Genomic DNA, 27186 nt, shown 5'->3' on the forward strand with positions numbered 1-27186 from the left:
TTTGTCAATGGGGGAGACCCGGACCAGGCTTGAATCGATCTTGGTCATGTTGCAGAAGCACAGCCAGGAGATCCAGCATCTCAGGCAGCATGTCGGAGAGGTGGGGCAACGGGCCGCGGCCTCCAAAACCGCGACAGAATCCTCAGGGGTCTGGTCCAGGCCTTGGAGGAACAGGGTGATGACCTTGAAAATCAAGGGTCGAGTGGGCCCACCAGGTCGCAGTGCACAGGCCTGGATTGGGCCAGGGCCCCCGCCCGGTCCTTGTGCGACTTCACCATTATAGAGATAAACAAATTGATGCTGGAAGCCTCTAGAGAACTGGAGATGGATCCTTAGGCTCTGATATACAAGGGATCACGAATTATGCTTTTTCAAGACTTCTCTATGGTCATGATTCCTAACAGGAAGGCCTTCGATGAGTTAAAAAGGCAGCTGAGGGAGTTGAATATCCCGTATTCAGTTAGATATCTGGCAATACTACATTTTAGCTACGGAGGGTCCATGTTCAATTTTTACTCACCGGAAAAGGCGAAAGACTTCTTGGATGCTTCAAAATAGACTGGTTGGCATGAACAATATGGACAATTATGTTTATTTTGTTTTTTTCTCTGTAATTTGCCTTGTTTACCTTTTTAATATGGTGGTCTTTTTTTAAATATATGTCGGGGTCACACTTGTTTCCTTTTTTCTTCTTTTTCTCTCTCCTCTCTCTTCCTGTCATCCTTTGTTTCCCTGTTTTTTTAATTTCCTTTTGTTCTTTTTTTCTGGCATGGGTTTAGTTGGGGTGTGGTTGGAGGAAGCGGGAAGAGGTTATATATTTTTGTTCTACCATGAGTGCCTAGGATTACAGTATGGAGAGAGCAGGTTGAGTGCCCATTTTTAACATTCTTGTCATAAGATGTTTGTATTTTTTCTCTTACTTTGTGTTGTCTGGGGTGGGTGCATGGCTTTAGCTGGACGAAGCCATGGTGGGGTTAATGGGTGGTATTAGCGCCCCCTGTGGGCAAGGGGGAAGTCTCCTTTCATTTGTGTTACATGTTGGAATACTGTAGAAGTAGCTGTTGGAAGTTTTGAGTTGGTAGTTTTGGAAGTTGTATTTTTAAATTTACACGAACTGTTTATGGTTTTCACTTGGTGCACTATGAGTGGGGATCTTCCTCCTAGGCGGGGGGGGGGGGGTCATGAACTGTTTTGGACGATCATGGCTCGCCATTCATTTAAATGGTGCACCTGGAATGTTAAGGGGAGCCATTCACCAATTAAGAGAAAAAAAGATACTGTGAAGCCTCAGAAAAGAGAGGGTCAATGTAGCCTTGCTGCAAGAAACACATTTAACCAATAAGGAGCATTTGAAGTTGCAACGGAGTGTTCGGCCAGATGTTTTTGTCATCCTTTAATTTGAAAAGTAGAGGAGTTGCTATTCTCATCCGGAAGAACCTGCCATTTCAAATACTAGACCAAATTAAGGATGAGTGTGGGCAATTTATAATTCTTAAAGCTTTAATACATTGAGAGGAATATGGGATTTTGAGTGTAAACTGAGCCCTGGCACATCCGCTTAAATTTTTTAACGACATGCACTTTCCAGGTTGATGGCCCCTGGGGCGCGTCATATAATTATGAGGGAGACTTTAATCATATTATTGGCCCCTAAGTGGACAGGATGCCTAGGGTCTTGCGGGTATGTCCCTGCAATGCAGGCAGTTGATGGACCTGAACAGGGAGCTGGGGTGGTGGACGTGTGGAGATATCTTCACCTCGAAGGTTGGGATTTCATCTTTTTTGCTAATCCACATAAGAGCCATACTAGAATTGACATTTTTTTTTGTCCCATTGATCTTTTTGAATTCGGTGCTATCTTGCAGAGTAGGGAACATCGCCGTTTCTGATCATGCAGCAGTGTACATGGAGGTCAAGACCAGTGGTAACAGGATAGGCTCCCGGCCCTGCCGTATGGACCCTTTCCCCCTGAAAGACAGCAAGTTTATAGAGTACCAGAAAGAAGAATGCCCCCCCAATCTATTACATCCATCAAAGAGACTGCTGGTACTCTTACTTGCAATGCCAAAAAGATTAATGCAGCATTTAGGAAGTTTTACTCTGAGCTGTACCGGTTCGAGGGCGGTGAGGACAGACTTATGAAGATGGAATCCTTTTTTAAGACCCTGGACCTTCCAGGTGTAACTTCAGAGCAGGCGTCTTTTCTGAATGTCCCCCGACAATTCAGGAAATATAGGAGGCGATGAGGCTGCTCCAGAGTGGTAAAGCACCCGGATCGGACAGATTTCAAAGTGTGTTTAATAAGGAGTTTATTGACATGCTGGCCTGGCCACTCTTGGATATGTACAATTACTCAGTCAGGACTGCCTCCCATCTTCTTTGAGAGGAGCAAATATTTCTCTTAGTCTTAAGAAAGGAAAAACCACAGAGGATTGCACTTTGTACAGGCCCATATCGTTACTGAACTTGGATTTTAAAATTCTGTCGAAAATGCTGGCGTCGAGGCTGGAGAGGGCATTGCCTTTCAGTGTAAAGGTAGATTAGACAGGTTTTATTAAGGGTCGTAGGTCTACTAACAACATTAGAAGAGTATTAAAATGGTCTAAGTATGCCAGCAAAGATTCCAGGTTTGGTAGTTTCCCTGGATGCAGAGAAAACATTTCACCGGGTGGAGTGGCCAAACCTTTTTTATGTCCTGGAACGATTTGGCCTTGGAGGGGTCTTTGCCAAGTGGGTGGCAGTGTTATATAGTGACCCGAAAACAGTGGTTCTCACGAATGATAAGGTCAGGTAGTTTTAGTGTCGGCAAGGCAGCCGACAAGGGTGCTCTCTCTCGCCACTTATTTACATTGGTGATTAAGCCATTGGCAAAGGCCATCCGGAGGGATCCCAACATAATTGCCCCCGGAGGTAGGATCAGGCAGGCATAAAATTACCCTCTATGTGAATGATGTCCTTCTCTTTTTAATCAATCCAATGACATCTGTGCCCTCTTTAAAACAAGTCTATTTGGCTTGTTCACAAGGTATAAAGTTAATTGCATGAAGTTGGAGGCCATGCCTGTGGGAGGCCTTACTAGTATATCTGATTTTGGGGATGGAACCAGTTTCCCTTTCCGGTGGTCACTGGGAGGTTTGCTGCATTTAGGCATTGATCTTTGATCAATCATATAAAGCTAATTATGTGCAATTGCTAGAGAAGATAAGGCAGGACCTTCAGCACTGGGAGGATCTTCCGATATCTTGGTTGGGTAGAATAGCTCTGGTCAAAATGAACGTTCTTCCTTGCTTATTATATCCCATGTGAATGCTCCTTTTGATAGTGCCAAGGCAAGCACTATGGAGGCTTTACAGTTGGCTTAGATCTTTTATCTGGTGTCATAGGCAGCCTGTTATTAAACTGGATAAACTGCAGCTCCCACAGGGGAAGGAAGGTTTGGATTTCCCGGACTTTAAGAAATATCAATCGAGTTTCTTACTATCCTACTGGCTGATTGATTGCTGGGCCTGCCCAGACCTGCAATCAAAATGGTTGGACATTGAGGCCTCCCAGGCAAAATGCCCCCTCATCAATTTGTTGTTTATGGACCACAACAGAAACCAGATTGTCCTTAACACATTTAAAGCATGGTGAATGATGCAGCAAGGTGTGGGCAACTTCCAAAAAAACTTTTCCTTTCACACTCATAGTGGGAATGTTGGGACTCTGGCTTTAAGTTCTAGGAGTCTTGAGGAATCTCCTGTTTGAGAGATTTACTTGACGGGGAGGTCACGATGTTTTTTGAGCAGCTGGGTGAGAAATTCGAGCTACCTAGGAGAGATTTCTTTTGTTACGTATACTAAAACAGACTACATTGATGGTTAGTCCTGATAAGTCGGACATGGAGAGGAGTGCACTCTCTTGGTCAGCACCCTCAATCACTTGTTAGGATGTAATGTTTCAAAGGACATTGAGCTGCGATGTAGAATCTGGACTCAAGAATTGGGGGCGGAAATCTCATCAAAGATGTGGGAGGATATTTGGGAGAATGTTAGGAAGATTTCAATTTGTAACAGGACCCAGGCTATCCAACTGAAAATATTCCACAGGGCTCATTTGGCACCAGAATGGCTTGTGAAATTCAAGACAGGAGTGTCTCCAATGTGCCCCAAATGTAAAATGGACGTTGGCACTCTTATTCATTGCTTGTGGTCATGTCACAAGCTTCGCAGGTATTTGGGTGCCATAGAGAGTGTTTTAGAACAGGTTTTGGGAACTGAGGTTAAGTTGGATCCAGTGTCCCTCCTCTTGGGTCTTCCAAACCTCCTCTCTTTGGATGTGCATGGGAAGAAATGGTTTAATATTCTTTCATTTTGTGTGAGGAAGAACATTCTAATGAGCTGGGTGTCGGAGGATCCCCCAGGACGTTTGGGCTGGTGTGGATTAGTTATGGAGCACACCCCCCCCGGACTTCCTTACGAGAATGGTGCACCAGAAAACTGAACTGTTTTATAGAACATGGTGGCCCTTTCTGAATTACATTGATTCAGACTTGTTGGCTATATTGATCAGGGCTTTAGTGTAGTCTTGAGAGCCATGTTTGGCGGTTTAGGGGTTCCAGGGGGGTGATGGAGTCCTGAATAAATATGGGTTTGCTTACTAATGCTCCCAGTGGTGGAGAGCTTCGGTCGGATTGCGCTGAATATAGTAACTTAACTGAATAAAATTTAAGTTACCTTGGTATAACTTGGCTTAATTTTATTTTGTTTATTTTTTTTAAACTTTAGTTATTTATTGAATTGTTGTTTTTGTAGGGTTTTTTCCTCTCTCGTTTCAGCGGTTTGTGGAGTAGTAGTTTGTTTCCTGTTATTGTCATTATATTAATAAATTTGTCACACTATTTTGTAGTGGTTTTGTAATTTTGTAAAACCCTTAAATTTGTTTTCACAATAAAAATATTTACAAAAAAAATTGTGATTCCCAAGAATAAACCAAATTTCACAAGCATAGAGAATACTAAATTATTAATAAGAATTTCTTAAATATTGGACCTGATAACATGGTAAGATTACATGATGGACACCTATAATATTAACCATGCACGTTACACTGAAATGTGCACATTTACACAACGCATTTAAAAGTTTATGCATAAAGTCAAAATGAACAAGAGGAAATATGGTAACGGGATTGGGGAAGGGGAGAACTGACTCATATGCAGGAATGAGATAGGGCCTTTAAATCAATCAGTCTTTAACTCAGAGTGACATTGAAATCTCAGTTCTGGTTCCCATCCAAAGAATTTGTCAAAGGAAGGGATTCTAGTTAAAGCAGGAAACAATGGTCTAATAGGATCATCGATACACTACTAACCCAGAAACTCAGCTAATGTTCTGGATGCCCCAGTTCAAATCCAGCCACATCGGATGGACTTAATTTACTAATGACCATAACACCATTGTCATTGTCAGAAAAACTCATTTGGCTTGCTAATATCCTTTAGGGAAGGAAATCTGCCATCCTCTACTGGTCTGGCCTCCATGTGACTTTCGATCAAAAACAATGTGATTGACTCTCAACCGCCCTCTAGATGGCCTAAAAAGCCAAGGCTTTCTCTAATGCACCTTGGTGGCAGCTGCCCTAGGCTTTAGTGCATCCCTCAACACACAATCCTGGACCTTGAAATGTGCCAGTCTGCAAAACTCAGTCAAGGTCAACGCCTTGTTCTGAATGGCAAACGGACCAAATTTCATCCTTCTCCAGGTTGATGGTCCTTCAGGCACAGTTGACATTTGTCTCATGTGCGACTCAGAACAGACTGCAGAGCAGAGTCCCATATTATGGAGATGCTCAGGACGAACCTTGACAAAACCCACTACATCTCTCTCCAGACTTCCTTTAAAGAGGAACATTCCAGCAGGAGATGTGTGACAGTGGTGCAAACAGTCCAAGCAGGCATGGAAGGTCTCATAGGTCGTGGCCTTCTCACCACCAGCCAAGTGAACTCTTGGTGTTTGGGGAAATGTTCTGGCATTGAGTCTACTCACGGAACAATCTGACAGGATCAATCTTCTCCTTTTCCCATCGAGTCTCAAGGACGGTACATACTGAGCACATTCCAATGAACTTGCGGGTTTTTTTTTTGCAAATTTCTCCACGAAGGACACGTGATGCGAAATGGTCCAACTATTTGGCAATGAGGCCAGTCCCATCCTTCGCAACAGCAGGTAGAATCTTAGTACCAAGTGACACTTAGTTTGCGTACTGAGGGTCTACACACAGCTTGATGCTGCCTCATACAAAGTTTGTCATCAGGATGAGGGTGACATTGGGTATGTTTTTCACCCCTTACCCAGATCCCTGCAGACACAGTCTACCTTAGACCTTCAGGTGAAGTGGAAGTTGGCTCAGGTGACTGCAATGGCACAGCTTCTGCAAATGACCATACCTACACCATGTACAAGAAAGAGTGCCTCATACTGGATGACACGGTTTTAGCCGCAATGGAGAGGCAGCAATGCTCCCAAAAGCCCAGTTTCTGCCTCACCTTGGTGATATGCTCCTCCCAAGAGTTTGCACAGGCCCCAGCCCCTCTGAACCATATTCCCAGGGCTTTCAGGTAGTCTGTCCTATGCCTCAATTTACATTGACCCCTGAGGCCAGCTTGAACTGGTTGGAAATACTCAAGTCTGCGCACAGTATATTAGAGCAGAAAATGGCAACACCATCCATGTACAGGAAAGCTTTGACCTGCAGGCTTTTGCTGCCAGGAATAGACACCCTTCTCAGGCTCACATCCTTCCCGATAGAGCCTTTTGCCAAGTCTACACAACATACAAACAAGGCAGGAGAGGGTAGGCAGCCCGGTCTTATGCCAGATCTTATCAGGAAGCTTTCGGATTCCCACCCATTGAGGGAAACTACATTAATGACGTTGATGTAGAGTAGTCAGATCCAGTTGCTGATTCCCCCCCCCACCAAAGTCCATTTTGGAAAGCACATCCAACATGGTGTGCGATATCCTGTCAAAGGCCTTCTCGTGGTGCAGGCTGATGAGGCAGGCATTCATGCCCCTGTTGTACGCGTGTATCCCTGAGGAGCGTGGGGCACTCCAAGATGATCCTGCCCAGTACAACATAGGTTTGGTCAGGGTGATTCACCGATCCCAGTGCAGACCTGACCCGGCTGACAACGACCTTAGGCAGGATTTTGTAATCTGCATTCAGCAGTGAAAATTCTGATTTCTTCTCTCACCCCCTTCTGCTTGTAGAGGAGGGTGATGATATCTTTTCTCATGGATTCGCATATACTACTTGACAGAAGCATACTGTCGTACACCTCCAGCATGTCCTAACCAATCAACTTCCACAGAACCAAATACAACTAGGTTGGTGAGCCGACACTTTTATTCTTTTCCAAAGACTCAAGGGCCTTGGTCAGCTTCTTCAGAGATAATTACAGATCCAGCTGTTATCGAAGTCCTTGGTGATAGAGAACAGGAATAACTGGGAGGCTGCACCCTCCACAGGTTTCATGTCATACAGTCTAGCATAAAAAGATTCGCTGAACCTCAGGATGTCACACTGAGATGACATTACCGAGCCATCGTCTTGCTGCTGAGCACGGAGCTCTACTTTTGCACCTTCTGTAAAAGAAATGCAAATATGTGTCATGCTGCTCCACGGTAAGGACCTTGGACCACAAGATTATCTTGAGGCCTCTAAGGCAAAGAGCGAGGCTTGCTGGCTCTCCAGCTCCTAGAGATCCTCTTTGACAATGACCCTTATCAATTGCAACAGAAATAGGTTCTGCATACTTCTGTGGAGTTTGGACAGTTTTCCCTGTCTCTCTCTCACCTTTTGAGCAACTTTGAGGATAAAGAACATCGTGATGATCCCATTGACTGTTTCCGACCAGTCTGCTGGAGACTCAAAGAGGAGCTTCACAGTTATCCAACCTATGTCACATCCCTTTGAGCTCCTCGATTTTGTGGTCAACAATTTCACATCCAGCTTCCACATAGCCTTGCTGGCCCACTCGGTATCCTATAGGTGACAGTCAGCCAGGAGGACACAGCTTCAGAGAAGAACACTGGATTGATGTCAGTGGATCTGACCAAGAACACACGGGACACAGAGGAAATCCATCCTTGAGCGATAGACACATCTGACTGCGACCAGATGTATCTACACTGTGCTCGATCTGCAGGGGTGCTGAAGATATTGTACAGCTTGGTCATTTTAGGTGTTTCCAACAAGAAACTGGATGTGATGTCCGGTTTGCTGTTAGCCCCTCCGGATCTTCAACTGCATCGTCAATGCAGATGGAAGTCTCTGGCCAGAACGGCTGGCCTGGGCGTTGCCAGCACCAGTGTGAGCTGCTGCAAGACAGCCAGCTGCTCACTCTTTACCACCAGAACGTACACATTAATTCGTCTCAGAGGAGGGTTTCTGTACATAACATCTACTACGAGGAAATGCCTGCCCACTACCTCCTTGACCTAGACGATGGTGAGGCTGCCTCCTCGCAGCAGAATCCCCAGGCCGGAGGAACAGCTATCATTTTCTCCTACCAAATTGAAAGCCTGTGGGTCTATAAACTTGACTATTTGTTGTAAATGCTGAGGTGCAGTATCCCACACTTTTGCAGAAACATGAAATTGGCCAGGTAAGCCAATGTGGAAATACATCACGTAGCAGATTTAACACTACGCTCATCAGTACTGGCAACTGTAAACCCATTTTGAGAGTTTATATAAGTACCGGTAGACCCAACGTCCATTCACCCGTGGACTCTCTGCATCCCCTTGGTTTTGGCAAACTGTTGGTCACTCACTGTACTGAGGTGGTGGCCCTGTTCCTCAATCAGGACATGGACCCTAGATCAGGGCATTGGGGAGAGAAAGAACCAGACTTCACTGGTTTCGGAGTCTGACAGAGGGACTCTCGGGCTCTGCTCCTGATTTGGAGTGTCACTGCTCCTGATTGCCCGGAGTAGTGGTGAATGGGTACCTAGTGGTTCCCGATGGCTGAAGGTTGGGGTTCATCATGCCCTTTGTGAAGCCCGGTATTTCCAGGTTGGTGGGTGTCCCTCTTCTTCTCCCTTATGGTGCTGTGCCTCTTTTTGTTGGTGGCCATTGCTCCATGTCTTCATCATCAGAGGAGCTGGTGTTTCCATCATGCAGCTGTCTCTTTCCATTTTGTTGCAGACCTGTTCAGGCCCAATGTGTTTTTCTTTTCTGGTTATTTCTCACTGGTATCCACTCCCCTGCCTCATTTGTCTCCTCCTCCTCCAGTCTGTTCAGGTGGAGATTGGGTCGGTTGCTGCGCCTCCGCACTGGCCACCTTTTCCTCCTCTCCGGCCTGATCCTTGCTTCAGTTTTGTTGCTGGATGGTGCACCTTACTGTCTTTTGGGGATCTACAGCTTGCGTTGCCACTTTCAGCCATTTGAGTGTATGTCGCAACCCATCTTGGGCAGGCCTTGTACAGGTATACATCACCATACAAAAAGCTGTTGGAATCCTTGCATTGCTTCACACTCCTGAAGGTCATGACAAAGTAGCCCCTCTGGGGAAATCTTTGCAAATATAAAATATCTGCTGGTTGGAACCTGCAGCAAACTAGGAGGGCTCTCTTCATGAAAATGGTCTGGTTGACTAGTGATCCTTCCTCCACCTTCTTCGCAGTTACTCTGACTGTATTGGGGATCCCCTGGCCTGCGGCACAGGCACTTGCAGAGGCCATAGTTCTGGTTGACTGGTCACCGATTGGCAGTAAGCCAAAACCAGCACAAAGATTCACCACTGGAGCTCAGCTCGACCAATGATCCTCCAAGTTCTGCTCAAAACCGCAGTCCAGCAACGAATTCGAGACCTTCCCGTGATAAAAGTTCTCAGCTTAGATTTGTCCTGGGAGAACTACCTTGTCAATCATGATATCTCCCCTGCCAGGGAAGTGGTGAAAGTACACCCTCACAAACGTTGTATACACCAGTCTCTAACCGAGGCAAGGCTGCAATTATTCAGTTTCACAGATCAATGGTCTCCCTGCCAGTCAGTTTGACTCACCATGGTTATTGCTGCACTTTTACCTGATTAACCTTAGTGAGTTCCACATAGCTTGGGAAACTTAAGCTCTGTCCTTCAGAAGTCTGAATTCTCAGCTAAAAAATACAAAACATTGTCTCCTTGTATATGTTAAATAAGTAATCAACATAACTTCAGGGCTTCCCACATACCTCTACTGTGCCCTAGTGACATCTAGATGTGTGTGTGTGGGGGGAATCATAACAGGTTCTTGACCCAATGACATTTCCACTGGAGTTCGAAACTCCAATGCCTTTCAGATTTTGATAAATCTGCACAAATCTAACAATTTCCCATTTTCATGAACTGTGGCTTAGGTTTTTTTTTATTTCTATGCAGAAATATCAACTATTCCATTAAAATTGTCCTCCTACCTCAATACATAAAAGAGCTCATGATTCCTCGTGAATGACGCAGTGGAACCTATGAATAAGGCGGATGTGACGAAGAAATCTGCAATGTTCCAACCATCCTAGAAAAATGTCAGGCCAAAAAAAAAGAACTTGCATTTCTATGGCATCTTTCACAACCTCAGAATATATCAAAGAACTACACAGTCAATGAAATACTTCTGAAGTATACTGTATAGGTGAATGGTATGGCCTTAAAGAGTGTCGTGGAACAGAGAAATACAGGAATTCAGGTTCAAAGTTCTGGAAAGTGGAGTCACAGGTAGACAGGGCAGTGAAGGCGGCTTTTGGCACACTGGCCTTCATTAGCCAGGGCACCAAATATAGGCGTTGGGAGGTTATGTTGCAGTTATACAGGACGTTGGTGAGGTCGCACTTGTGTTCAGCTTTGGTCACCTTGTTATAGGAAGGATGTTATTAAACTGGAAAGTGTGCAGAAGAAATTTTACAAGGATGTTGCCTGGACTCGATGGTCTACATTATAGGGAGAGGTTGAAGAGGCTATGAGGGGAAAGAATAAAAGGAAACCCGAGGGGCAACTTTATTTTTACACAGAGGGTGGTATGCATATGTAATGAGCAGCCAGTGGAAGTGATACATTATCCACATTTAAAAGGCATTTGGACAAATACATGGATAGGAAAGGATTCGAAGGATATGGGCCAAGTGCAGGGAAATGAGGTTAGTATGGTCAACATGGATCAATTTGGACCAAAGGGCCTACCTCCATGTTGTAGCACTCCATGACTATTGTAAGGCAGGAAGAATGTAAGGCAGGAAGAATGGAAGCCAGTTTTCACAGCAAGGTCCAAAAGCAGCAATGAGATAAATGATAGCTAATTTTTATGTTTAGGTTTATTCATCACAGAACATGCATCTATTGCCCATCCTTACTTGCTCGAGAGGTTGGTGGTGAGCTGCTTCCTTAAACCGTTGAATCCACATGCTGTAGGTTGACTCTCATGCCCTTAGGCAGGGAATTCTAATCTAACCTCTGTTATTTTATGTTTAGCGTTGACATTTGCTCGGACATTGGAAATGATTCTCTTGCTCTTTGGAAAATGCTGTGGGATTTCTTATGTGTACTTGAATGGACTGGCCTATGAGAACCATGGAAAAAAACTGAAGCATGTGAATCAGTCTCCAGTGGAAGTAGGCCAACTGGGGCCAAATATATACAGGAGAAGGGTGCCTGGAATCACAAACTTTTCCTCCAAAACAGATTTTCAGGGGAGGTGGTTTGCCCAAATGGGGACTTAACACACAGAACACCAGTCAGGAGATCTCAATGTGAAATGACTTTGAACACCTGTTTAATAAACAGGTATTTCTGAGAGATTCCAGAAGTTGTTTCTGATTGAGAGGGGGTGCTCCCATTTAGGTCTTTTCCCAAAGCCAAAGGGACTTAGACATGAAATTAATTTCATCTAGTTGCCGAAAGCCAGCTGACATTTTATGCACTTCAGTTCTAAACTTCAACTTAATCGTGTGTCCCACCAGTTAAGAATGCACCTGTGGACCTTTACTACCTGCTGGCAATTGAGACTCCAGCCTAGATGTTTTTTTACATTCCTGTTGCAACAGGTCCTACATTTCGAAAGAATCTGGAATAAACTAAGTGATTTGAATTCACATTAGGAGAGGTGGTTGAAAAGTACAGTTGATTTGGTTTTGTTTAAAAAAACAGTGGGGAGTGAAGGAGGATTGCGGGATGGAGTATTTTCTTTTTTTTAAATAATCACTTATCAGATAAGGGCGTTGCTGACTAAGCAGCATTTATTGCCTGGGGGCAGTTAAGAGTCAATTACATTGTTGATTGTCTGGAGTCACACGTAGGCCAGACAAGGTAACGATGGCAGTTTCCTTCCCTAAGGGACATTAGTGAACCAGATCAGTTTTTCTGACAATTGATAATAGATTCATGGTCATCATTAGTTTCTCAATTCCAGCTATTTTATGGAATTCAAATTCCACCAACTGCCATGGCAGGATTAAAACCCAGGTTCCCAGAATGCTATCTGGGTCTCTGGACTAACAGTCCAGCTATAAAACCACTAGGCCATCGCCTCCCTTGTTGGAATGATTGGAGGAGTAGGCATGGTTGAGGCCTTTTATTGAGTCATTCCAATCAAAGGGAATATTACATTGTTAAAATGCTCACCAGCATTTGGATTTTGCATACTGCTCCAATCACTGGAATAAGAGTACACCTGGAATGGCTGCCCTCTCCCTCACTAATCCCTTGATCTTACCCATACACACCATATGTCTCAGACAAGCACATCTGCAGCGAGTATCACCAACAATAAAAGCTGGAGCTCCAAGTAGAAAATCAGGGTTTGGTTAAGAAGAGGAAGGAAGCATATGTCACGTATAGACAGGAGAGCTCGAATGAATCCTTAGAAAAGTATAAAAGGCAGTAGGAGTATACTTAAGAGGGAAATCAGGAGGGCAAAAAGGGGACATGAGATAGCTTTGGCAAATGGGGTTTAGGAGAATCCAAAGGCATTTTATAAATATATAAAGGACAAAAGGGTAACTAGGGAGAGAATAGGGCCCCTCAATGATAAGCAAGGCAGCCTATGTGTGAAGCTGCAGGAGATGGGGAGATACTACACAAGTATCTTGCATCAGTGTTTATTGTGGAGAAGGCCAATGATGATATAGAATGTGGGGAAATAGATGGTGACATCTTGAAAAACGCCCATATTACAGAGGAGATGCTGCTGGATGTCTTGAAAGGCATAAAAGTGGATAAATCCCCGGGACATGATCAGGTGTACCCTTAGAACTCTGTGGGAAGCTAGGGAAATGATTGCTGGGTCCCTTGCTGAGATATTTGTATCATTGATTGTTACAGGTGAAGTGCCAGAAGACTCGAGGTTGGCTACCATGGTGCCACTATTTAAGAAAGGTGGTAAGGACAAGCCAGGGAACTACAAACCAGTCAGCCTGAATTCGGTGGTGGGCAAGTTGTTGGAGGGAATCCTGAGAGACAGGATTTACATGTATTGGGAAAAGTAGGGACTATTTAGGATAGTCAGCATAGCTTTGTGCATGGGAAATCATATCTCACGAACTTGATTTGAGTTTTTTGAAGATGTAGCAAAGAGAATTGTTGAGGGCAGAGCGGTGGATGTGATCAATATGGACTTCAGTAAGGCGTTCGACAAGGTTCCTCATGGGAGAATGATTAGCAAGGTTAGCATGGAATACCGGGAGAACTAGCCATTTGAATACAGAACTGGTTTGAAAGTAGAAGACGGAGGGTGGTGGTGGAGGGTTGTTTTTCAGACTGAAGGCTTGTGACCAGTGGTGTGCCACAAGGATCAGTGCTGGGTCCACTGCTTTAGAGGGATGTGGACTAAGTGCTGGCAAATGGGACTAGATTAAGTAATGATATCTGGTCAGCATGGACGATTTGGACCAAAGGGTCTGTTTCTATGCTGAATACCTCTATGACTCTATAACTTGAACAGCAGCTAGAATAGTGTGTGTGCGCGCGTGCGTGCGAGTGAGAGACTGGAATGCCACAGGAACAGGGGATTCCATTGTCAGGCGATCTGACAGGCATTTCTGCTGCATTAAACATGACCCTCTGATGGGGAAAGTCAGTCATGGATGGCTGCAGGATATCCTTCTAGAATAGGGAGATCAGATAGTACTCATGGCCCACATTGGTACTGATAACATAGGTAGGAACAGGAGTGAAGTGCTGAAGACAGATTTCATGGCGTTAGAAAAAATTGAAATGTAGGACCTCGAGTGCAGTCGGATTGTAACAATCAGGATTTTTGTTTTGTTCATTCATGGGATGTGGATATTACTGGTTGGGCCAACATTTACTGCCAATGCATAGTTGCCGTTGAGATGGTGGTGGTGAGCTGTTTTGTTGAACCACTTCAATCCATTTGCTATTAGGAAGGGAGTTGAGGATTTTGACTCAGTGACACTGAAGGAATGGCAGTACATTTTCAAGTCAGGATGGTGAGTGGTGTGGAGTAAATTGAAAAGCAATCGTAAGAATACTACTCGAGGTCCTGCTTTTTAATTTGCTTCCCAACTCCCCAAAGTTCGCTAGTCACAGTGCCGCATGAATATAAGATCTGAAGGATCAATTGACTGAATATGTGTCTGGAAAACCAGAATAGGAAGGAGAGCATCAGAATTTCTGTGTCATTGGGACCAGTGCTGGGCACATGGGACCCAAACAAGAGCAAAAGACATAGAAGCACAAATTAGGCTATTCAGCCCATCATGTCTGCTCCACTTTTCAATCATGGATGATAAACTTCTCAAATCCATTCTCCCGCTTTCTCACTATAAGCCTTGATTCTGTGAAATTAAGCTGGAATGGTTACATCTTAACAGTGCTGGAACGGATATCCTTTCAGAGAAATTTGCTAGTACTGTTGGGTTTGGTTTAAATGGCCACTCCAAGTATAAAATCTACGAGGGAGAATAGAAGACAGGAGTAACAAAACAGAGCATGGAGCATGCCTCAAGTTTGGAATAACATTAAAAAAAACCCAATACTAAAAGGATTTCTACCTGAATGCATATCGCATTTGCAATAAGACAGATGACCTAAAGATATAAATTGAGGTCAAAGATTATGACATAACTGCCTTTACATAAAGATGGCTGCTTGGTGTCCAGGACTAGGAACAGAATATTCAAGGCTATTTGACATTTTGGAAGGACAGATAAGAAGGAAGACGAGATAAGAGTTGTGTTGAAAATACATGGTAGGATCAGTAGGCTAGTAAAGGAAGATCTCAGGTTGGAAGAACAATGGATAGAATCTCATTAGAGCCTGAACAACATGGGCTACTTCAAAAATCTGTGGTAGAATCATGGGAGAAGTCAACAAGGCCAATTTGGATGTCAGGAGCAACTTGCTGCACCTTTTATGTGGGTTTCTTGCCAGCAGCAGTGAGTCAACAAATAAAAGGAGTAATTGCTTGTTAAATGCCTTTTTAAACAGCATAACTCACCTCATCAATATTTATTTTACTATCTTACCAACAAACTAAACAGGCTAGACATCAAGAATTCCCAACATGAAAATCAAGTAGATATCTGGTGACTACAGCTTGCCACTAGAAGCAAGGAGCTTCCATGTTGCTCAACATTAAACAGCATCTCACGGCATGATCCATAGGCATCAAACACATGCACCTCTTGTCCATGGACACTGGCATCTTACATTTGCCAACACCTCACAATCCACTTGGAGGATGGATTGGGGACGGGGAGGAATAACAATTGTGAAGTTGGAAGGATACAGTAAAACATGGGTACGAACAGGGTAATACTGGAGGAGTGTTCGTTCACTGTAAGGAGCATCTTGACTTCAAGGGCGTTACCACATTTAGCATGGTCATCTTAAATACCTGGAACTGGGAGGAGAGGGGGAAGGTGGACAGGTGCAAGTTCATGTCGATGGTTTGGGTGAGGACCTGGGGAGATGCAAAGCTGATTGGGTTTACAAAAGACGACAGGGATGGGAATCTGAATGTTTGGGGCCTCACAGACACATAGCAGCAGAGATTGCAAGCTACAGGCTGAAGTGTTTACCATCATGCTCTGGTAATCAGAAATATGTAATGGGGAAGAAAATGGCTGCATCCACACCAGGAATGGACAGGATAAGTGTCTGAGAGGGACTGGGCTGTCAGACCTACTGATGTGAACCCTTTTAGAGGGAAACATTACACAGACCCATGTACAATTCAGGATACAGACCTATGGACCCCTGCTCCCTGGCAGTTGGCTTCCTGTGTGCTGCACACCTCCTTCCCACAGACATTACTGACCACTTCATTCACACCAACACTTCTAGATGCAGAAAATGGGGAAAGAATAGGGGTGTTTCAATGTGAGAACAAAGGTATTAGTTGAATCAATCGCCGGATTTGCACAGTATTTATCTTGCTTCCAGATGCTGCAGCTGGCACTCAACACACTATCTACACAGAATGTATCCATGCCTCACAGTCACATTGGGAATTACACAGACACACAACCTCGCAGATGTAGTACAAAATCAAATTTATACAAATGCAATACCTCTGCCACCGAAATGACCTCAAATGCCTCTGCCACCGAAATGACCTCAAAAGGTTTTGTTTGTTTTCTTTCTTTTCCACTTGATCTTAATGTTGACTGAGCTTGCACAGCAGAGGTGGAAGCAGAATGGAACCCATGGGCCCTGGATGTTTGGTCAGGTGACCCCTGGGCTGCTTGTTTCTGGATGGCCCAGACGTGCTGAGGTTTTAGGCAAGGGGGTGCTCCTCAGCCTGAGCAGATGGGGGACAGGCAGGATGGAGGTGGAGGGCCCAGCCACCTATGGAACATCCTGAGGGGAGACTTCTGCAGGGCCTGCATGTGGTTCCTCCTCTCACTGGGTGCTTTATGGCATCGCCCTGTCTCCTTGTGAGCAAGGGCCACCTGGATTGCATGCCAGCTTCCTTGTTCCCCTGCTCACCATATCTTTGGCTTTGAGGACCAATGGCTAACGTGTTGAAGTACGTACATTTATTCAGCAGATCCTGAGACTGCAAGATCTCTCTCTACCTGGCATGTGTGTATATGGTCTAATTCCTCAATCGTTGACACCAATGGGTCATCTCCTGCCTCAGACTGAGCAGGTGCCTGATCTCCGACAGTCCTCAGAATACAAGCAGCCCCAGGCTTTACTTGGTCATTCGGCTGCAGAGCTGTTATAGTGAGGTGCTCACCGTCTTCTGCTGCAAGCATTTCACACCTGACATTCTCACGGAGGTGTGTGTGTGTGTGTGTGTCTGTCTGTCTGTAGGAAGCAAGCTTGCAGTGCTTCCTCCGAGGCCTTGGTATTTTGGTCAAGGCGATGGCTTCTGGTAGACCAGGCTATTTCTTCATCAACATCATGGATAACATCCTGGCACATGCAAGAGGTAGATGAAAGCCAAAAAGGGAAAGAAGACATAGCAGCCAATGGTTAGAAATCGTGCCCAAGGAATGGCACTGACAGCAGGATTACTGTCAGTCGGTGGGATATAGATGTCTTGGCATTCCTGCAAGAGTGGTCCAGTCTTTTCCTGCACAGGACAGGATTCGCTCCTTGGAGTGGGTGAGCAGCCTGTTGCCAGGCCCCTCTCTAGCCTTCTTGGCTTCAAGAAAAATAACCGGAGTCTGTGTAGTCTCTATTGAAAGCTGAAATGTCCTAGCACTTGCAGCATTCTGGTGAATGCCCTTTCACCCTCTCTAGTGCAATCACGCCCTTCCTATAGCCTGTAGACCAGAAATGCACATACTACTCCATCTGTGGCCTAACCAATATCTCGTGTAGTCCATCGTAACCTCCTAACACTCTATTGTATCAAATACCTTGACTTTACAATAAAATCCCATAGGCCTATAGTCCACCAGTCCTACTGCCTACACGGATATATGCACAAGCACACCAAGGTCCTGCTGATTTTGGTACTATTCAGGATCCCATGATTTATCATGTACATCCTTGATAGTCGTCCCAAAATGCATCACTTAAAATTTTTAGGATTAAACTAAATTAACATGATGTTCTCACTTTACCCTCAGAAGTCACAATTTTGCAAATTTGCAAACCCTGGTTGGTCCTATACCTTCCCCATGTAGAGGTCAGAATGATCTTGATACATGGGAAGCCCTTCTTCCAGAGCTGGCATGCTCTATGAACTCTCCCTGAATCTTCTATCTAGAATTTACTTCTATCACTGTCACCATTCCCTCAGTGATCAAATACAATGAAGCCCATCTATAGACTTAAGTCACCCACTTAACCCAGGATTCCATGAACATCTTCCGAAGGAATAAGAGGAAAGATGGGACTGAATGAAAGTGAGTGACATAGGTGTTAGGGCTAGTGCAGGTGGTCAAAAGATGGTCAGCATCCTGGGTAAGTAAGTAGGTAGTGAAGAGGCCATACAAGGGTGTGGCCTGAGTTTTTTTTGGGGTGTGCGTGTGCACACGAGGATGAGGGGCGCAGTGGTGGCAGAGGGAATGTGAGGAATGATGTTGAAGACAATAAAAAGAGAGTGGTAGAAAATGAGCCTTCGTGGTAAGTATAGTAAGAGATACAGAGTCAGTGTGAGGTAGTAGACAGCTGGCAGCATGAAGGTGATCAACGATCTCTTCTTTGTGTTGCTGGCTGTTCCTCCAGACTCGAGACCACACTGGTTGGTGAACTCTGACTAGTTACTATTGACTAGTGGTGTGGCCTCCTCCGTTGCTGCCCCGTGAAAGGATGCCCATCCTCTACATCATCCCTTCATCAGAATCCCCAGGTACCCATCAGAGAATTCAGGATGATGAATCTATCACCAATCAGGGAGGCTTTGGAATGCAGTGCTTGTCTAGGTGCACAACAGCCTTTTAAATATGGTATGAGTGCTGGTCTTTGAGTGGATATCTGCTCTGGCTACAAGAGGAGATAAGATGGGATAGGAGAAACACCACAGGGTGGACTAAGTAATGAATGAGGCAAATTTGGTAAGATACAGTGAGAAATCTTACCAGGCTTCATGTGAGGAAACCTTGAGAAAACTCAACATGAGCCAAAAAAACAATAAGATTTGGACCAATGTGTGGATACTGTTTGGGTGGAGCTCAGAAACAACAAGGGGCAACAGATGTAAACACAGAAAGATAAAGAAACTCAGCTAGTCTGGCAGCACCAGTGAAGCAAGAAACAAAGTTCATGCTTCAAGTCTGGCGTGACTCTTCTGAAGGAGAATCACACCAGACTCAATTTTAACTGTTGCTTCACAACTGATGCCAGACCCTGTATAGTTTTTCCAGCATTCTGGCTTGCTTCAGATTTCTAGTAGATGCAGTATTTTGCCTTTAAAGGGCAGAAGACCTCTTTAAAGACCCTGTTAGGGGATGTTGGAATTATTTACAGACCACCAAACAGTGGTAGTAATGTAGAGCACTGTATAAAATCAAGAGATGACAAAAGTTTGTGGCATAGGCAACAATAATCATGGATGATTTCAATCTACATAGAAATGGATAAACCAATTGAGCACTAAAGCAATGAAGGACGTGTTTCTGGAGTTTCGAAAGTAGCATGTTGAGGTGCTGACTAGATGAAAGGCTATTTTAGATCTACTATTATATGATGAGAAAAGACTAATGATTTGTTGTAAAAGAACCTCTAGGGATGAGTGATATGATAGCAATTTTCTATGTTTAAATAGGAGATAGTTAAATTTGAATAAAGGAAATTTTGAAAACAAGACACAAATTAGTGAGTTGGATTGGGAAAATATTGTACACCAACAGTGGAGAGTGTTTAAATGACTACCATATGATATACACTAACTATACACTCTTTCAAAGAGGCTCTTGTGGTATAGTGGTAAAATCCAGGAGGCATCCAGAGGTTGTGGACACAGCTGAATAAAGTGATTTAAAAAACATTCATGGTAGCCAAAACTCAAAAAATGGTCAGTTAACCATGTTTGACGAAGGATTGTATACGATTAAATGAAAGGCCTACAATGTAGCCAGAAATAGTATTAAATCTGAGGATTGGGATACTTTTAGAATGCAGTAAAGTAGGACCAAGATGTTGATCAAAAAGGAAGAATAGAATATAAATGCAACCCAGCAAAGTATAAAAATGGACGACAAATGGGTATGGAAAAAAGGAAATGCTTGGCTAAATGTGGGTCAATTATGGACAGGGTCGGGAGAATTTTAAAAAAGGAAAATATAGAAATAACAGAGGAGCTAAATGACTACTTCATTGCTGTTTTTGCTGAGGCAGATACAAAAAAAAATAGCATTACAAATACAAGTGACCAGGGAGAATGAGCAATTGAAGAAAATTGGTTATCGTAAGAACTTGGTCGAGAAGTGTGGCGCTGGAAAAGCACATCAGGTCAGGAAACATCCGAGGAGCAGGAGAGTCAATGTTTCAGCCATAAGCCCTTCATCAGGAATGTGGGGGGAAGGGGGTTGAGAGATAAGCAGGAGGGGGAGCTGGGGGAAGGTAGCTTGGAAGGTGATAGGTAGATGCAGGTGGGGGGTGATGGCAATAGGTTGGAATGGAGGATGGAGCGGACATGTGGAAAGAAAAATGGACAGGTGGGGCAGTTCAAGACGGCAGTGCTGAGTTGGAGGAGAGTTTAATCTGGGATGAGGTGAGGGGAGAGGAGACGAGGAAATTGGTGAAATCGACATTGGTGCCATGTGGTTCAAGGCGGAAGATGAGGCGTTCTTCCTCCAGGAGTCGGTAGCTAAGATTTGGTGGTGGAGGAGGCCCAGGACTTATATGTCTTTGGCAGAGTGGAAGGGGGGAGTTGAAGTGGTCGGCCACACGGCAGTGGGGTTGTTTGGTGCTCCTTGGATTCTATCTGACCTGCTGTCCTTTTCCAGCACCACACTTTTTGATTCTGATCTCCAGTATCTGCAGTTCTCACTTTCTCCTTATACTAAGAACTTGTACAACAGAAATTAAGGGATTGAAAGTTAGTAAGTACCCATGCCTTAATAGTGTACATTTCAGACTGTTGGAGAAGTGGCTATAGAAACGGTTGATGCATTGATGATTATCTTCCAAAATTCCATAGATTCTGGATTGATTCCTGCAGGTTAGAAGATGGCAAGTGTTACTGCTACTTAAGAAAAGAACAAGGGAAGAAAAAACACCAGGAAATAAGGACACATTAAATGGTCATTCAGATAAAATAATCTAATTGGATATAGAGTTGATGGATTTGGAATGGAAAATAGCGTTTGATTGTTTTTTTGAGGATGTTACTAACAAAACTGCTGGACAGGGTATATTTGGATTTTCAGAAGGCCTTTGATAAGTAGATTGGTTAGCAAAGGTAAAGCCTGTGGGACAGAGATACGTACTGGTATGGATTAAGGATTGGCTAACAGACCGAAAACCAAAAGTAGAATTAAGTACAGGCATATCTGACATAACATGATGGTTGCATTCATGTGCAACCTCGCGCTATAGAAAATCACTATACCTGTGCATTAGAAAGTATCCAAACAGTGTCCACTATTCAATCATGTTATAGCCAATTCGGTTGACAAGACACGCATTATGTCAGATATACGTGTAGGTCATTCTCGCATTTACAGTTTGCGAATAGTGGGTATCATAAGAATCAGAATTTGGACTCTAACTGTTCACATTATACAGTAATAATTTGGATGTGGGGGCCAAATGGAAAAGTTCTACTTTATATCATCTGCAAATTCGGAAATGTGTTTTGAAAGGAGGATGTAAAGTGGCTTCTGAGCTTTAGGACAGGATTAGTGAATGGGCAAAAAGATGCAGATGAAACAGAACATAGAAAAATGAGAGGCTATCTACTTGGGTAGGAGGAATCAATGTGCAAACTATTTCTTAAATGGCAAGGGGTTGCAAAGTGTAGATTTTGCAAAAGGATCTGCATGTCCTCGTCAATAAGTCATAAAAAATTAACATGTAGGTGCAAAAGTGAGGACTGCAGATGCTGGAAACCAGAGTTTCCATCATTCCTGATGAAATGTCGATTTTCCTGCTCCTCGGATGCTGCCTGACCTGCTGTGCTTTTCCAGCACCATTCTGATCTAAATGCAGGTGCAGCCAGCTACTGGAAGGCTAAACGAATGTTAGCCTGCATTGAGTACAAGGGTAGTGAAATCTTGTTGCAATTGTATAGCGGCTTGGGAAGACCACACCTGGAGTATCAAATGTGAAGATTTAGTCTCCTTACCTTAAAAGTAAGCGATAAATATGCAGCCAATCCAGTGTGAACAGCGAGTGCCACACCACACATTTTACCGTCCCCCAGCTTTCCCATAACACTGAGGGCAACACATTTTCCACAACCACCTAGTCTTCTCTCTGGAGGCATCTCTGCACAGCCTCATCTAAAAAGCTAACACTCTCACTCTACTGCCTCGCAGTTGTCTTCCATAAATGGTATCCTTCCTGCCTATCCATCTTGCTACTTTCTCTACTTGCACGAGAAGAGAGCACAAAACCTGGCAAGAGGTTGACACCTAGTAGATAGGATACTCTCCAGTAACAGGCACTTAAAATCAGCCATTGTCAATGTGTCCACCTGCATAATCGGGAACGACGTCTTTTTACAAGAGACTGCGGATATCACAATGATCTGTCATGAAAACCTGAGCATTCTGAGGCACTGGTGCTCACACATCAAAAGACATAATCCTCTTGCCGTAGGTTTGTGTTGAAACTCTTGCCTTTTTTGAACTGTATCTCAATGTCAATCCCCTTGGCCCAACAGCTGACGGTAATGGCAGTGTTTCTATTCCTTTGCTTCATCAGAGATGGAAGATGGAACTGAATATAAGTTGTTTCCATATTGTGGGTAGGACTGGCAGCCAGCAAGTGCAGATAAAAGGTGAAAGAAGACTTGAAAAGATAAAGTGCTTGCCATGAAGTTGGCAATACCTGTCAAGCAGTCATAACACTCTCTGAAAGAGCAGCAACTTCTCATCTAGCCATGTTCAGTGGTCTTCCCACTATGCAATCACATCAAATGACCATAGCGAGCTGCAGACAGGTCAGGAAACAGATGCCCAGGCTGGGAAATCTATGATTGAGGGTTAAAACAATACTTAATTGGCTTAAATATATAAATTACTTAAACAGCTATATGCAAGTTCCCTGCTCACCTTCAATACTGCTCCAGTGGAACTGGAAGATGGCAGAATTATGTCAGGATCCCAACAAAACATCACCTCTGAGAATTAACTCCCATATGCATACAAAATCTTACCCTTATCTGGGAAATTGTCCCTGGAAATCAAATTGCTGAAAGCTGTGACAACAGAGAAAAGTGGGGGTCAGGAAGGGGAGGTGCACAACAGACTAGCTTCAGAGAAATATAAATCATGGGCTAAACACGGATCTAAAGGAGACTGTAAAAGGTAGGGTATAATGAGGCTGAGGAGAAATTTGCGTGCTTGACAGCCTTTTGATTAGGTGTGGTGTGTCATGGAACAAAATTAAGTTGGGGAGAGGGGGGTTGCAGGGTGGGATGCAAAAGCATTGGACAAAATGCAGACAGTGCAGTTTTGGAGTTTATCTAGGTTAGTATTCAAGATGCTAGTGAGTACAGTATTGGTAAAGTTCAACTGGAGAATACTGAATACGTAGAGATGCATATTTTAAATGATACAAGAATGTAAGGACCATTTGAGCCATCCAACATCTCAGTAACTCCTCTATCCATCTATTTTCTTTAGAAAGTTCTTTAGAAAGTTCTTTAGCATTCTATTCAATTCCCAAAGTTAATTTAGTTCTAGAATATCCATCCAAACCACATCACCAATTTTCTATAGTGCTGTGAATTGCTCCTGCTCTGAAGAAGTCAAATTTAGAGCTTTGCCTTTCACCCTATACCTAGAATCTCTTGTATTCAACTCTTATCAACACATCAATGTCAACTTAAAGAAATAAATGAAAGAGATAAATTATGAAACTCTGACCTCACCTGTCATCAATACAAGTTTGGCATAACTTACTTAACACTTAATGCTGGATGAGATTAGTACAATCAGCTATCACTGTAGATGATAGCTTTATATTGACAAATCACTAATCAGTCCCAGATCATTTTCCTTAAATCATCTTATTCTGCTATAAAAGTGCCAGTATTTACCTTCCAGAATATCCAGAATCCATAGTACCATTTCAGCAACATTTCCCAGAGAAAGATAGTCACCAATATTTGTTCAAATATTGCAAAGAACATGGCGTAGCTCTGTGCAGGGGAAAACAGCAATTACAAAATAAGAAACCCGCAGACATACGTTCAATTTTATGACATAAGCCTACAAAGTAGTGAATTACACTGGATGTATTCTAATTGGTTTTACTCAGGAGTGCAGTTATCTCTCAGTGATATTATCTATTGCTAGCTATACTGTTTCATAAAGAGGCCACCAAAACAAAGGATATATTCATTTTCAGATAGTTTCACTACTACCACGCTGCTACTTCGCTCTCGGGGAGTTGTCATTATCTTGATTATTCCCTCCTTCTCTCGTCTTATCTTTCAGGCTGGCCTCGACAGCAACTGGACTTTCCCGTTGCAGAAGCTGAACTAGTCTTACACTCGTTGACATTAAGACAACATTCTGCAAGAAGACTTCCAAAACCTGAAAACATATTGTTATACTCCTGTACTGCCAGTTTAGTGTGCTGTAACACACTGCAAATCTCTCTGGCATATATAGGGTTACCAGCCCAAGCTTTACACTTAATCTGACTGAGATGAGTGGCATTTTCTGTCAGTCTGTGATCTGGAGTTGGATTTCCAGTTGCGCTTTGTTTGAGCTAAACACATGTGCCAAATGATTTGGCTTTTTAGTGAAAGAACATTTCTTTCACGAAGCTTGAAATATTTTATCTATTTTATGGTTTCCCATCAGCAAATCACCCTCCATTTACATGTGGAGAGTCTTCGACACTGATCCAGCTCCCTCAGAGTGAGCAGGATGTGTAACACTTCTGTTCTTATCAGTCAGCCAGGGCTCCCTGACTGGACTAGATTAAAAGCCCCAAACAGGGTACTCATTTTCTATGTGGTCCACCTGGCTAATCTACAGCCCTCTCCCTATGAATCAGAGTACATAGGCGAGTTCTTCATTTTTTGTAGCTTCTCCTAGGCCATTTGAGCATCAGCTCAGATTCCTCCAACTCTGCAAGTGGCTCACCTCTTGCACCCAGTGTGTCTAGGAAGACTTTTAATTCTCTTCTTCAGGCAGCAAAGGCATCAATGGTGGCAACATCCGCTATGTCCATTTCAGATTCTGAGGTATCTTCAATGCTGCCCCACAGGTTGTGGAACAGTCAGAAAGGCTGTTGATGAGTTGGGCGTGTTTTGCTCTCGCACCAGTTGTGAGTTTGCAGCTTTCATATGTTCCACATGCTGTTCAGTTTCATTGCATCTACCCGAACTTTATACATTGCTGGACCTGACCTTGCATCGACCATGCTTTTTACCCATGCAGGACCATTCCTGTGGTTCATACACTAAACTTTGCCCCTTAACGTAAACTGTCTCTCTCTCTCTTGCTTAGCTGAGTCTTGTGGCTGGTACTGGTGTTCCTAATGCTGTTTCACCCTCCCCAACCCCACCAGTCTGGGAATATCTGATTTAACCTGGTGTGGAGTCTTCTCATCCATTAGCAACTCTGCTGGAGCTATTCCTGTAGTTGCATCAAATAGGAACCAGGATAGTTTGGTATCTAATGAAGGTGTAGGCTGTTTCTATAAGCCCTCCTTCAAAGTTTGGACTGCTCATTCTGCCAGATCACTGGTTAATGGATGGTATGGAGCTGTTCTTACATATAGGATACCATTTGACTTTAGGAAATACTCAGAATTCTCTGCTGATAAATAATGGCTTGTTATCGATGACCAATACTTCCAGGAGTCTGTGTATTACAATAGAAGCGTGCTGTTCTTCTATCATTATACCTGCGTTTGAAGAATGAGCTCCATTTAAGTCCAGCCACTTTGAGTGGGCATCCATAATGACTTAGAACATTTAGCCCATGAAAGATAGTCAAAATGTAACGGAGTTACAGGGTTTACTCAGCCATTCCCACAAATGAGGGGGGAGTTGCTGGCAGTAATTTTGTCTGTGTTGCCACAATAATGCTGTGTCTGCATCCAATCCTGGCCACCAGACATAACTTCTCGCCAATATCTTTGTTCTGGAAACTACCGGATGACTCTGGAGTTCAGACAGAATCTGGCAGCGACTTTTGCTCAGGATAATCACACTCACTCCCCATAATATGCCGTTCTTTACTATGATTTGGTCTCTCAGGGTCCAAAAAGGTTTCAATTCTGGTTGTAATGGCCCTTTGGTTTTACCCCCATCACCACCAGCTGTTACAGTTTTACTAGGACCAGATCATTCTACATCCAAAGTCTGATATTGTCAGCTGTGACTGAAAGTATGTCCAAAAAAAATAATGTAAACCATTGTGGAATCTTCTAGTGGTGGTACACCCGTATTTGCTACTTGGCCAGCCAGCCAGTGTTCCGAACTGTAAGTGTAGTATTAGAGCCCAATGCTGAATTCAACCTGAAGCTACGGGTGGCACGGTCTTGTCCTCTTTAAGGAGACCTAGCAGGGGTTTGTGGTCTATTATTACAAATTTATGTCCATAAAGCTATTGGTGTAACTTCCTCACTCCCAATATGACCGCCAAACCTTCCTTCTCTATCTGGGGTACTGGTGTTCTACATTAGCCAAAGTCCTGGATGCAGACGCTATTGGGTGCTCCTCTCCATTGGGCCATTTATGAGTTAATACTACCCCAGTGCCTTACAGGGTGGCATCTCATGTCAAGACCAAATCTCGCCTGATATCATAGTTTGCCAACACCTTCGAGATTGGTAGCTGTTTCTTCCCTGAAAGCTACGGCTTGGCTGTGCAACCATTTCCAAGGCTGACCCTTAAAGAGTCAAAGTGCCAGGATGGAGGCCAAGGTATGTATGAATTTTCCATAATAATTCACCAACCCAAGGAAAGCTCCAGTACAGATATGAGGGGCAGGGCACCTTTGATTGCCCTCACTTTATCTTCCAACAAGTGTAGTCCAGTCTTGTTGAATCTGTAGCCCAAATAGATCTCTTGGGGTGCCTGCAACATACATTTTTCCCTTCTAAAGGTGTACACCTGCCTGGG

The 27186-nt window shown here is 43.8% G+C and overlaps 1 protein-coding gene across 1 annotated transcript in view; it reads right to left on the reverse strand.

Moving 5' to 3' along the window:
• The window catches only part of LOC122563580 (cation channel sperm-associated protein 4-like), a 73881-nt gene that overhangs the window by 21373 nt on the left and 25322 nt on the right, over nucleotides 1-27186 (reverse strand). Inside the window, exons 4-5 of the mRNA XM_043717487.2 lie at nucleotides 24142-24243; nucleotides 10439-10536 (exon numbers count right to left, since the gene is read on the reverse strand). Of these exons, the coding sequence (XP_043573422.1) occupies nucleotides 10439-10536; nucleotides 24142-24243 (200 nt within the window). The remainder of the gene's footprint in view (nucleotides 1-10438; nucleotides 10537-24141; nucleotides 24244-27186) is intronic.

The sequence above is a fragment of the Chiloscyllium plagiosum genome, unplaced genomic scaffold, assembly GCF_037043375.1.
Source record: "Chiloscyllium plagiosum isolate Xiang-an unplaced genomic scaffold, Cpla_swu_hap1 HiC_scaffold_30, whole genome shotgun sequence".
NCBI classification, from domain to species: Eukaryota; Metazoa; Chordata; class Chondrichthyes; order Orectolobiformes; family Hemiscylliidae; genus Chiloscyllium; species Chiloscyllium plagiosum.